This window comes from Camelus ferus, chromosome 3, assembly GCF_009834535.1.
Source record: "Camelus ferus isolate YT-003-E chromosome 3, BCGSAC_Cfer_1.0, whole genome shotgun sequence".
Lineage (NCBI taxonomy): Eukaryota > Metazoa > Chordata > Mammalia > Artiodactyla > Camelidae > Camelus > Camelus ferus.
In genome coordinates this window covers 46,385,133-46,399,050 of record NC_045698.1, presented here as the reverse complement: position 1 = coordinate 46,399,050, position 13,918 = coordinate 46,385,133, and the positions used below count along the sequence as shown (strand labels likewise).

Sequence of the window (13,918 nt, the reverse complement as noted above, 5' to 3'; positions counted from 1 at the left end):
GTTAGCCTCATCTTACCAGAAAAACTTAATTTAAAACTATACTACTCACAGGAAAGAACAAGATCAGGAAACACATTTATGTTTCAATTCAATTGTACAAGGATTTTAAACACACGGGATTGGCACAAATGGGCATCCATCTGCAAGAATCCTACCTCATAACACATAAAAAATTTTGCTGAGGGATTATAGATCTAAACAGGAAAAACTTAGAAATTTAGATGTTAATGGTTTTTGGATGGAGTTGACCTTAAGACTGAAAATCCAAAAGCAACTACAGGAAAAATAGACTTGATACTATGAAAATTTAAACTGTCTGCATGGCGAAAGACCATATAAACAGATAGAGGGTATTTGAAGAACTAGGACAGCCTTACATATTGATAAGTGAGTGGACATCAAACATTTATTCAACTAGTCATCAGAAGCATTCATTAAAACTGCAAACAAATAAGATAGATTTTTTTTGCAAAAAATCCCAGAAATTAGAGAATGATTACTCTCAGTTCTAGGAAGGATGTAGAGAAAACCAGCACTTTTGTACATTTATTGCTGATGACATTGAGAAAGTCAGCTGGGAATAACTGAGAACTCAGAACACAGTTTGGAGAATCCAGTATACATAAGAGAAAAGCATGGGACACAATGACATTTAAACAGGAGGAGCAGAGGAAAAGCAGCCTCAATGTAAACAGGGGAATGGTGAAACACATTATAGTATATCCATACTAAGGACTTTAATGCCCAAAGATGGGGAAGGCCCATCCATGTTGAAAGAAATCGCTAAGTACATAGAATGACCCCGTTTTTAACTCCCCTACTCCTCATAACAGTTTATATGCATATCTGTTTTTACAGAAGGTGTGCATGGATAGATACATCCTCAACTGTTGATTTTCTTCAGGTGGATAGGACTGAGACGTAGGTAAGGGTGAGGTGGGTAAATAAGCTTTTTAAGATATTTTCATATCTGTTATGAGGATTCTGTTTTATTTTAACCAAAAAACAAAAATAAACTAGGTTTAGAATATAAATTAAAATTCTTATTTTTCTAAGTGAAAAAGTTGATTCTAGTTGATAATTTAAGAAAGTGGTACAAGCAGATTACTTAGAATTATGGCAGCACCCACTAGGGGAAATTGAAAACAGGGGGACTAGGGACAAGGTGGTAGACTTTTCCTCAAGTAGAACTAGGCAGCAGATTCTCTTAGGACCATGCTTACATACAGTATGACTTGTAAAGTGAGGATCTAAGAGCTTAGTAATTCTTACTGATAAAGTAAAACCAAGGAACATAAAACAAGAACCAAGTGTATATATTAGTTGGGTCCCCAGGCAAACTGAAAGCAGTATTTTTTTCTTAATTTCCTACCATACCTTTAAGACAACTTTTAGATTATCCTACAGTGGAAAGTAGCCACATTCAAATGAGTTAAGGGATAAGAAGTAAAAAGGACTACAAACTTTATTAAAAGTAAATAAATGTAACATATAATATGTACACATGGCACATGGTGCCAATTTTATTTGCAGATATTATAGTATTCCAAAGTTCACAAGTTACACCTTTGCCACGGCCTTGGCTAAATCTTGAACTAGTGCAGAATTCAGCTGTGCTAGACTGCTGATCTTAGCATGCTTAGATGTGGCATACTTGTTCTTGATAGTCTGGAGGAGAAAAGCATAGACATTAATGAAGGAAAAGAGGAAAACATTGTGGAACCAATGGTAAAGATATTCACCAGCTCCTTAAAAATGAGCTACACACGGCTCTCCCTTCCACGTGTGACAGACCACACTCTATCTAGGGAATGTATATCTCTCTAAATAAACTTGATTTCACTTTAAAAAAAAAAAAAGAGCTATGCATTTGCAGGCATAGTCTTAATGATTTTCATATTTTCCCCAACACCCTACAGTGCTACCAACTGACTTACCATGTGCTTTGTAAGCCCACGATTCACCATGATGACATTCTTAGCCAGGTGTTGCATAACAACAAGAAGGGATTCTTCAGTGTATGACAGGTAATGCTGTAGAGTTGGTGTCTAAGACAACAAAAAATGTTGAAAATGCTCATCAAAAGTGGTTTTCATAAATAAGTGTTATTTAAAAGAAGGGTAGGGAGGTAGATACTGTGTAACTGATTATAATTGAAATTTAAGACAAGCTTAAGACCCTTCTTCCCCAGGAACTCTTCCTTCATGCTTCTCTAGGATCCTGTGCTCCAACCTAATTACACTATTGGAGTTGCTGACTTGTCCATCCCAAAGCTAAACTCCAAGTTCCTTGGAGCCAACTTTCTCATTCATAGTTCTGCTTCTAGGGTCTAAAGTAGCATATGGCACTCCAGGAGAAATATCTGTTGAATCAATGAAATTCTAGTTTGTCACTTGACCTGCTTGAGCTTCTCCATCTGTAAGGAGCAGCAGCTTCTCTGCCTTTCTCAAAAGGGTATAGAAAGATGAAATTAGATCATGAAATGGAAGCATTCTGTGATGATGTCACAAGCAAGATATCATTTTTAATCATTCCCTCAGTAGAAGCCATATTTAGGAACCAACTGAATTGTCCTTTAGTGGAAACAGTTCTGTATTCAGTAAATACTATAATTTAAAAGCTTATATAATAAATATAATAAAGTACTATTAATTTAAAAGCTTAGGTTTGTGGGACAGAGCTTACCCATTCACCATTATCAAGAATTTTCAGTGCTAAGCAAAAAGCTCCCGCTGCAATCTGAGAAGGAGGAAAGTGCACCATATCATAGTCCAACATAGTTAGTTCCATCAGATATTTGGCCAAAGTATGTAGCTCAACATCCACCTGAAACAGAACTCACAGGTCACTGAGCTGTCAGAGAATTCTGCATTGGCAATAACTTGTATGCCCATAACTATGACTACGGATGTTTGTCTATAAACTCTCAAATGCAATTGCCCATGAAAGGCTTTAATAATATTAACATACAGCCTGATGGGAAATAAAGACCATCTTTATCCCTTCTTCATGTAGTTAGGTACATAACACAAGGCAGTTGAACTAGATCTCATTGGTCAGCAGTATTCCTTAATTTACCATACAAAGGTTTCAAGAAATCTGTACCTCTCCAATTTTAGATGCTCTCCGAAGGAAATGCAGGGGTAGAGGGCGACCCAGACCAAAATTTAAAGCTCTTAGAATCTTCATTTCCATCTGTCTGATTTGGTACTTAGTGTAAGTGTTGTCAGTCACAAAGGCAAAGTCCCCGATTTCTGGAGGGTACATTTCTTCATATTTGCTTGCAATAAACATGGCAGTGACACCAACCAGCTGCAGCATCTTCTTGGGCACACAATTATCCTGCAGAGAATTTCAACTGGATGAGTAAGTAATATGCCTTTGAAAAAGGAGGCACAGAGCTATGAAGGAGAGGTGGGAAAGACACTTCCACAACAAAATCTTGACACCCCATCCCCCAGGGCAGATTTTAGCTGAGTCTATTTCTTATGACTCAGCTAGGACACTGGAAGGGCAAACCCTCAATTGCTCAGTTATGCTCACCTGCATGAACCGATCAATAATGGCAACAGTCATGTACATGGTCTCTTGCAGTAACCTGAATTTCATCTGAACCTGCACTAGCCAGTCAATTAGGATGGCTCTCATGTTTCCAGTGACTTCACGACCCAGTAGGTATTTTGGTCTGACTGCTTGCTCTTCCTGCAAAAGAATTGCTGATTATCCTTAGAAGCAAGACTCCATGTGATATTTCTGACCAGAAATAATCAGTCACCTCAGAACAGCTCTGGGACATTTAGGTCTTAACTCAGTTATTCATATGGTCACTGCAAACAGCTCTATCACTGAGGAAGAAAGCAAGCAAACACTAAATAGGAGAGTGTGACAGGTTTTCCTGTTGGCAGATCTTACTGTTCAATTCACCATCACTACTACTGAGCCATACTCTATGTCCCCACTTCTTCCCAAACTACCTTATCATACTATCACCTCAGATCTTTTCACTTAAGACTCTAAACCCAGAACCTGAGCTTTACAAAGTAGAGAAAATAGTAGAAGTTCCAGATCAGCTGCTATCAATATGCTATCACTCCTGTTCCAGGGTTTAAACCCCCAAAGCACCATAGGTAAGAACGTAAACAAGGTCCCACTGCACAGCACAGGGAACTATATATTTAATACCTTGTAATAACCGGTAATGAAAAAGAATACGAAAAGGAATGGATATATATCTATATGAATCACTGTGCTGTATTCCAGAAATTAATGCATTATAAGTTGACTATATTTCAATAAAAAGAAAAAAAAAGAATGAATCATCAAAACCTAGCACACACACCTGCTAAACCCACCCCTCCAAAGTTAGAACACAAACTTTAAAAACAAGGGAGAAGAAATCTGGAGCAGAGGGCTGGTTTTGGCAAGAAAGTCTTCTTGCAGGACAATGCTGTGGAAAATGGAGATGTCCAAAAGAGCCAGGAAAGAGCCTGAAGATGTCAATGATGTCACTAGAATAGAATGCATTACAAACAAGCAATTGGGTAAATTTGGTAGCTGTAGAGCTTATGTTGTTAATATACAGAATGCCTCCTCATTTTGGGGGGAAAGGGCAAAGGACACTAATAGAAAGTTTCAGAAGTGGAATGAAATGGAAGAAAACCAAAAACTTAAGTTTTTGAGTATATTCCTCTTAGACACAAAGAACAATTTCCGATATCACATGCATGTAAGGAACAATGACCCAAAATGCCTTGTTTTGGCTATAGTTTTCATCTCCATTACCACAAATCCAGATTTTGGGACTCACCCACTTCTAACCCACTCCTGATGGTTATAAATGTATCAGACTTTCCTTCAGAAAGAGCCATGGTAGTATCCACTCCCACTTTGAACTTTCCCTGTTCAAAATGGCAAATACAGACTTCACTGGCTTTAGTGCCTTTTTATTTTTGGTATTCTACAAAGAATTTTAAATTGGAACCTATGATTAAGAAATGCTACTTACATCCTGCTTAAATTATTGTGACCCGTTAATGGAAAGCTCCTTTAATAAAGCTAGATGCAGTTTAGAAAAAACAAAGATTTTATCCTACTACTGACCTCAAGTTGTCTCAGATAAGCATAGATATCTTTCACATATTCACTACAAAGGTTGGGATCCGCTCCGTCTTCTGCATCCACATCATTCACTGCAAGAATTACATCAGAGAAAGCCTGACACAGATATTCTTCTGCAGGGGCACAGCCAGATGTTTCCATGGGGCTTGGTGAGGGAGTATCAACCTTGAAACAGAGAGACCTTTTGAAATAATAGCAAAGAGGAGCAAACAATCTTGGAATGAAGGTCAGATTATTGGTACTAACTCACGAGGCTTATCTGCTGAATAGACATAGAATCCACTTATCTTTTCAAATTTATTCAACTTCTTTTTAGGAAGTGGCTAATATAAAAAGTGAAATGCCAGCTTAGACTGAGCCAGCAGAATTGTTAATAGGTAAAACAGAGAAGAAGCAAATTCATGTGCTAGACTTTCTTCTGAAGGAAACTGGTAAGTAATGCATTTGTTTAGCAATGTCCTGTGAAGTTAAACCAAATGAATGACAAGTTAGCCTTTAGTCTTTATTTCAAAACATGGACTGCTTCCCACTGCGAGGGAGAATACAAGGTCTGTCCTGACTACTAAGGATTAACTGACTTTGTTATCATGAACCATTTTCTTCAAGCTCCAGTTACCCTACTGTCCAGACAGTTATTGAGCACTTTCTTCAAGTCAAGCCCTATGCTAGGCACTGGCTTTATGGTGTCCTCAAGGGGCTCTGAATTTAGAAGAAATAAGTAAATGAAGTAAGTGTTTGATTTTAGGAACAAGAGTGGAGGTGGGGGCAGCTAGGGTGGGATGGAGAAAGTTAGGGAAAGCTTTAGGTGTTGATGCTTAAGCTACTGAAAAGAGGGTGGGAAAGGCATTTTTAGTAAGTGGGAAAGCAAAGGCAAGAATCAGTATGGGACTTTCAAGGAAACCCCAGGTCGTTTGGTATGGTTAATGAAAGACTGCAGGCTACAAGTTTCTCTGCTATGCCCAGAAGGTCTATACTAAAGACATAGCCTCATAGCTCCTACTCTTAGATAGAAAGAGCTGGGCCAAATGACTTTGATAGATCATTTCCCCAGTGGCTTTAACGAAGTTTAAAAATTAGAGCTTAAGAATGTAGTTTGTTTCAACAAGCCTCTTCTAGATGGCGTATTTTTCCTTCACAGGAGTAGACACATCTACATACCTAATATTTAATAAATTCTTGGTTTTGAGCCTGTGTTAACTCATCTTACCTACTCTCTGAAGAGGTACATTTTCTGCTTTATACCCTCATATATTCCAGTGGTACAGGCTTATTAAGGATTTGGTGGCCATGTTAGGGAGTAAAAAAAAAAAGGTCTCAAGAAAACAGTGGGGGAGGGTATAACTCGGCGGTAGAGTGCCTGCTTAGCATGCAAGAAGTCCTGGGTTCAATCCCCAGCACCACCATTAATAAATAAACAAACCTAATCTCTACCCTCCCCTCCCCTCCCCCTACAAAAGAAAACAATCGGTGTTTTAGTCAATAAATTCTGGTCAGAGATGGCTTGTACCCAAAGACAGCAAAATCTTTGGCCCAGGCATCTACTACTCAATACCATAAATAAAGGAGGGGTAGTACATAACAAAGCAATTGAAAGCAGACACTCTGCAGCTAGACAGCCTGAGTCTGAGTTCCAGTTATGTGCCGCTGATTAGATGTGGCTCTATAAAAGATACTTAATACTTCTCTGCCGTGATCTAAAAGGTAGAGGTAATAACAGTACCAGTGCTAAGCGAGAATAATAAGATCATGTGAGCTAATGCACGTGAAGCGCTTAGCAGAGCCTACCTCCCGCTAAGCAGTCTATAAATGTTACTATTATTATTTATTCAAATGATCTATCATGCATTAGTCAAATGAAGGAAAAGAAACAATCGGCAGGCTCTAAAATAGTATGGTTTACCAAAATAGGCTCAGGGGAAAGTTTCTCTTCTTTAACAGGCTCAGGTTCCGGCTCTGGCTCCGGCTCCGGCTCCAGCTCCGGCTCCGTCTCTGGCTCGGGATCTCGCTCCAACACGGGTACAGGAGCCTTTTCCAGAGGTTTTGGTAGTTTTTTAGCAATAACTTTTCCAGCAGCTAAAGTTTTTGCTTCCTGTGGATGAAAAGGAGAGAATGGAATGTTTCTCCATCAAGGATCACAGCTGGAAGGCAGACTAGAGAAGCCGAGTCAGGAAGACAGTTACCTTTTTCAGGGGCAGTTTGGCCTGTGGCTGTTCACTGACTTTGTTACCGATGTCTCCAAGAGCTGTTCTTGGCCTCAGCCCGGGCTTAGAAGCTCCAACAGCTGGCCATAGGCACGCGCTTTGCGCCTGCCATACTGAGCTTCGCCTTATTTTCAGCATTAATTTTCGTGTTCTGTAAGAAGCAAGACCACTCTGAGAGCTAGCCCAGCCAAGTTAGGGTAAGTCAAGGGTTAAAGTGGGGGCAAAAGAGAGGCTCTCAAGAGGAAAGCCGACTGTAAATGGGTTCCTAGGGGAAACCTGGGTTCCAGGGTCTACGCTAGGTTATGACAAGTCAGCTTCCTCCCAAACCGCTTCCTTCACCAATTGAAGGATTGCCTCCTTAGTCTCCACCGGGCCTAAAGTACCATAAATTTACATTTGAAAGGGAATCGAAAAAGCCTTCAATTGCAAGCACCTTCTTCTCTGGGGAGAGGGTCACGCAGTTGGTGGTAGCTCACTCAGGGGGCCTCCATCACCTTTTACAAAAGGTTTCCAGTCTACCCTCCATCTGCTCCCCCACCCCCAGCATTTATCTAAGGCCCATCCACTTTTCTTTCTCACCTTCTTCTCTCCGCCCGTCCGCCTCCCATACTCTCCCACCGACCGCTATCCTCCTCCCCAAATCTCTGCCCCGGCCCGCTCCCGCCCGGGGGACTCCCGCAGGAGAGCCAGGGAGGGGAGGCGCGGCGAGCCGGCAGAGACGCGTTTGTTCACCGTCCGCAGCTCACCCTGGTGATCCGGAGCGCCATGGCTTCCTCTGCACCAGGCAGTAGCTCAGTGGGGAGAAAGCAGAGCACGGGAGTCCCCGACCAGCCGGGGACCTGAACCCAGCACACGCCAACAGCCGTTCCTCCGCAGCACGCCGGGAGGAATCGGGCCCTGCCTCTGGTTTAAACCCCGCACCGCTCCCTCCTTATTGGCCTGTTCGTGGCACTCGCTCGCTTCTCATTGGCGGCGGCCGGTTCCTCCGAGAATGCGTTTCCAGGGCGATCCCGCGAAGACATTCGGGTGGGACGGGACCAGGCCGTCACGTGGTGTGGCCCCGCGCCTGCGCCCTTGGCGGTGACTGCCGCCACCTGGAGAGGTGTGCGTCCGCCGCCCACCTGGAGAGGTGAACCTGTACGCTGCTGGGGCAGTCTTGTGGCCTTAAAAAAGTGCTGGTGGAGCCACCGCAGTTGGACCTCAAAGACAGTTATGATTTTAGTTCTACTTACTGTTAAACACTTAACCTCTTTTACAGTGGCATGTAGCCGGAAAGGCTTTTATATATACATTCTTTCATTTGATCATTCCAACAGCACTCTGGTGGAGGCACTGAAGCTCGGAGAGGCTTTGGGTGATTTTCCCAGGATCACAAATTAGTAACATGGGACTAAACTTAGATTTCTCTAGACCCATGATGTTTCCACAACAGTAATTGCCGCTTAAGAATATTGCCAGCCTCTTAACCTGCCAGATTACTTTCGAATTACAAATCAAATTGTTTCGAAAGCCAATCTTTTTATTTTTGCTTTTTATTTGAAAATAATTTCAAACTTAGGAAAGTTGTAAACAAAAATCTTACAGGGAACACACAGGTAGGTACCCTTTACTCAGATTCAAATATCCTTTTACCCCATTTGCTTTATTATTCACTTAATCTCTTTCTTATATAAAGCTCTATCTATGGGTACATAACCATATAAATTTTTTTTCCTGAAACATTTGAGAGTGAATTATATATAATTCTTTACTGTGTATTTCTAAGAAAAAGGGATATTCCCTTACATATTCACAATACAGTCATAAATTTACTTTATTACAATATTGTATTCAACCTAGTTTATATTCCAATATTGTCAGTTGACCTAACAATGTTCTTTCCTCCAGCTAGAGTCAATGTTGCATTTAGTTCCTTTAGTCTGAAACAGTTCTCACAGCTTTTCTTTGTCTTTCAAACACTGATGGTTTTGAAGAATACAGTACACCCTGCCACTTTTTAGAAAATAGAAATTTCTTATTCTTGTGTTTGTTTAATGGTTCCTTGTGACTTACATCAAGGTTATGCATTCTTGGCTGTTATGCATAGGTTTCACGTAGGCGACATCAGATTCTTCTCAGGGGATCAACTCTGCAGACATATGCTGTTTGCTTGTTCCCCATAAATGATATTAATTTTGATCACTTGGTTTAGCTATTACCTGGTTTCTCCACTGTACCTTTAATTGTTTGAACCCCTTCCTGACCATTGCACAGTAGAACTTCATTTAACACAGTAGTTCTCAATGGAGGAACATTTTGTCCTATGGGGACGATTTGGCATTTCTGGTTGTCACAACCGGGAAGATGCTACTGGCTTCTAGTGGGTAGAGACCAGAGATGTTTCTAAACATCCTATAATACACAAGACAGCCTGCACCCCATAAACACAGACACAAATAATTATCCAGCCCCACAATTCCGGAGTCTCAGACTGCCAAGTTTGAGAGAGCTTGCCTACTACATACATACCTATGACTCATTTCTATTCAGAATGCTGACTTTTGATGCTTAATAAACACAAGTTCCATGGATTATATCTTTTTAAAATAACATTAAAAAATTTGACTTTTCTCAGATACATGCACTCCAGTGTTCATAGCACCACAGTTTACAATAGCCAAGACACGGAAGCAACCTAAATGTCCATCTACAGATGAATGGATAAAGAAGATGTGGTATAGATACACACTGGAATATTTGCCATAGAAATGAGTGAAATAATGCCATTTGCAACAACATGGATGGACCTAGAGATTATCATACTAAGCGAAAGACAAATGACAAATATCATGTGATATCACTTATATGTGGACTCTAAAATATGATACAAATGAACTTATTTACAAAACAGAAACAGGCTCACAGAGATAGAAAACAAATGATTACCAAAGAGGGAAGGGGTAGGGAGGAAAAAGTGAAGAATTTGGGATTAACATATACACACTGCTATTATATAAAAGAGATAAATAATAAGCACCTACTGTATAGCACAGGGAACTATATTCAGTATCTTATAATAAACTATAATGGAAAAGAATCTAAAAATTATATATATATATACACACACACACATACCAGAAACAAACACAACATTATAAGTCACTATATGTCAATTAAAAAAAGACAAAAACAAAAAACAAAAAACTTGACTTTTCTCTTCAGTGAACTACACAGTATTCTCTCCCCTGGCCCTGTCAGTAGTGCCAACTACATACCAGGCAATGTTCTAGGTGCTAGGAATATAGCTCTGAACAAAACAGATGAGCTCCCTGCTGTTATAAAGTATAGAGTCCAGTAGGAGAGAGACTAAATAAGTAAATAAGTAAAATGGAAAAAAAGATCAGGTAGTACTAAGTGGTAGGCAGAGAATAAAGATAGTGAAGCAGGTAGAGTGATTTGGTGGCTAGCTGAGATTTGGTGGTCACGGACAGTCTGAGAAGTTGACATATAAATTAAGGTTTAAATGACTAAAAGGAAAACATTTTAGGTAGAGGAAACAGCCTGTGAAAACCCAAAGATAGTGTTGACTTAAACAAATAGTCTGCCAGGTATTTCTCCTGCAAAAATAGGCTTATTCAGGATCAACGAAGAATTACAATTTGGGGTCTACCACCATGGCAAGCCATGAAAGTCCCCATGCCACAAGGAGAGGACTCTTGTATACAGGGAAAAGGAAGTCAAGAGAGCTATGTAGTAAGCAGAGTCCACTGGTGGAATTGAGAGTTTGAAGTACAGTGGCTTTTTATTGGCTGAGCTTTTATCAAGGAAGAAGAGGAAGTCTCTCTTTTGCTGGGCTGTTGTAGTCACAGAACATGCAAGCTCCTGTTTCTGACGACCCACTCTATTTTAATGTGCTTATTAATGTTTACAATGGGAAAGAGCTTGTCATGTTCAAAAAAAGCCAGTGTGGCTAGAGTATGGGAGGAGGAGGGGAGTAGAGATGAGATTAAGAAATTGGAAAGGGTAAAGCTACACAAGGCCTCCCTCGTAAACCAAGGTAAAGGGTTTGGGCTATACTAAGTGCAGTAGAAGGCTTTGGAGGGTTTTAAGCCACAGTGTGGCATAATCTATTTTTTCAAGAGATTTCTGTTGTCATGGTGGAGAGAATGGGTGTAGCTTGGGTGGAGGAGGGGAAGAAGGAGGAGGAGAGAAGCAGGGGAGCCATTCAAAGGCTGTTGTAGGAGGCCAGCAAAAGATGATGGTTGGATGGTACTAGCAGCACTACATGGAAAGGGATGGGTTCTGGATATATTTTGGAGATAGACTTGCTGAGTCTTGATTTACATGCCTGGAGTGAGAGAAAAGGGGTCAAGGGTGACTCATAGGTTTTGACTTGAGTAACTGAAAAAGAAAAGACTAAGAGATGAGCAGCTTTTTGTAGGGGGAGGGTATAGCTCAGTGGTAGAGCACATGCTCAGCATGCATGAGGTCCTGGGTTCAATCTCCAGTACCTCCATTAAGCCTATGGCCATACCATCCTGAACACGCCCTAATCTCGTCCAGTACCTCCATTAAAAACTAAATAAATAAACAAACCTCATTACCCACCCCAAATAGATAAATAAAAATAAATTTTACAAAAGAAAATTTTTAAAGGGTACAAACTTCCAATTATAAGATAATTTACTAGGGATGTAATATACAACATGATAAACGTAATAAATACCGCTATGTGTTATACATGAAGGTTGTTAAGAGAGTAAATCCCTAGAGTTCTCATCACACACAAAAAAATTAAAAAACAAACAAACAGAAGAGCAGCTTTTAGAAAGCAGTAGTTTGGGGTAGATCAAGAATTCTGTCACATTTGGAATGCTTAGAGAAATACAACAGGGGAGATCTAAGCAAAGATCAGGGTGGGAGCAGAATTTTCCGTAGCTTTAGATAGTATTTAAACTCTGATACAGATGAGGTCATCTAGAGAAGGAATGTAAAGGCGGGTAGATGCCCAGGAGCAAGCCCCAGGGCCCTCCGTTTTAAAGATTGAACAGAGGGAGAGAACACTGTTTAAATCTACTGTTGTTTTGATCCCTCATCTAACACTGTGGGTGTGTGGATGTGGAGAACACACAAATTGGTTTACAGAGGGAAGAGTGTTAAAGAATTGGTACTTGAGAAGGTAGTGAAAAATTGTTTTTGTTCTATTTAGAATGTAGTCTGTACTTATTTAAATTTTCCTTGAATTGGCCCTCATGTAAAAACATCTTATCACTGAGGCTCCATTTATTGTAATGAAATAAATTTACATTTTAAGGCAGGACAAAAAAAAATTTAAATTCTCCTTTCTGTTTGGGCCTCTTCCCTCCCTCCCTAATATGCAGTATGCCTCAGCATTACACATTCACCAGACCTTCTTAAAGATGGGAATGTCTGCTCGACCATAAAGACAAATTTTTCCACTTTCTTCTGATGCTAACTTTTTTAAAGAGCAGCATTCTTTCCCAACTCTGCAGGGGATCATGGTGACTTGCTGCTTGCCTTGTATGAGCTTACCTGGACTATGTGTCTCTGGTGAACTTTACGTAAAATATCATTATGACATTTTGATGTAAGACCTTTTGAAAGTGTGATTTGACTTGGACTTCTAACAGCAGAACAGCTCTCAGCTTTCTGAGAGTCTGTCTCCTGGGTTATAATCCTGTTTGGCTTGAATAAAATTCTCTTTTTTCTTCTTAACTTGATTGTTAATTGCATTTTTGTGGACAGTTGTGATTGAGTATAGGAGTCAAGCAAGGGAAACACGTTTTTTTTTTTTCCCTTCAGACCTCATAGGAACTTCAGTTTGCTGAGTTAAGTGATGGTAAGAAGACGGAGGCAGATGAAAAGGAATGTAGAAGAGGAAGGGCAAATAGTAAAGAAGGCCTGGGAGAAAAGCAATGGAGAATGAGAGGTCCTGGAAACTGAAGAAAGGATTCTCTCCCACACACCACTCCTGCTATACCAGTCCTTACTTGGTTGGTACAGTAAAGAGTCTTTGCATAGTGAATAGTCTTTCTAGAAGGCTGAGTAGCCTGCAACTCTAAGACTGGGACTGAGTAACATGGGGTAGGGTACAGAGCGAAATTGAAAGCACAACTTAATAGCCTTGCGTTGGCACCCAGCTGTACTTTACAGTTAGCTGTTTGGTGGGGTCAGAAATGGGAGTGGATGAAAGCGGCCGCTGATCACCCACAAACTCCATGGTGCTCCTAGCTGAGAAACATGAAGCTCACAGTTTAAGCGTAGTTAATTTTTCACATAGCCAGGATGTGGACAAGTCACACTTCAGTATCATAGTTAAGTGCACAGATTTTTCCTGGTTATTGAAAACGTATGCCCCATCCTCTGTAAAGATTTTTGTAATCTTCCAGCAGAAAGAGTTCTCTTCCTCCTCTGAACTCAGAACAGTATCACATCTACCTTTCTTCCAGTGCATATCACCATGCTCTTTTACGTATTTTTATATGCTTAGTAACTACTGCCTTCCTGTGAGGGCAGAGACCATATCGGACCTCTTTATATAACTCACCCTGCTTTATACATGTTAGGCATTTAATGCATCAGTAAACTTAATAGGTGCT

At 40.4% G+C, this 13,918-nt stretch overlaps 1 protein-coding gene across 1 annotated transcript; it reads right to left on the bottom strand.

The window, feature by feature from the left end:
- Positions 1–1,432: 1,432 nt before the first annotated feature.
- CCNB1 (cyclin B1) lies at positions 1,433–8,246 on the bottom strand. Its single transcript, XM_006185184.2, is given in 10 exon segments — positions 1,433–1,668; positions 1,938–2,048; positions 2,686–2,826; positions 3,106–3,342; positions 3,544–3,702; positions 5,101–5,283; positions 7,019–7,207; positions 7,299–7,400; positions 7,402–7,470; positions 8,066–8,246. Coding segments are annotated over 10 exon segments (1,320 nt in total). The 5' UTR covers positions 8,087–8,246; the 3' UTR covers positions 1,433–1,560.
- Between the last annotated feature and the right edge of the window lie 5,672 nt (positions 8,247–13,918).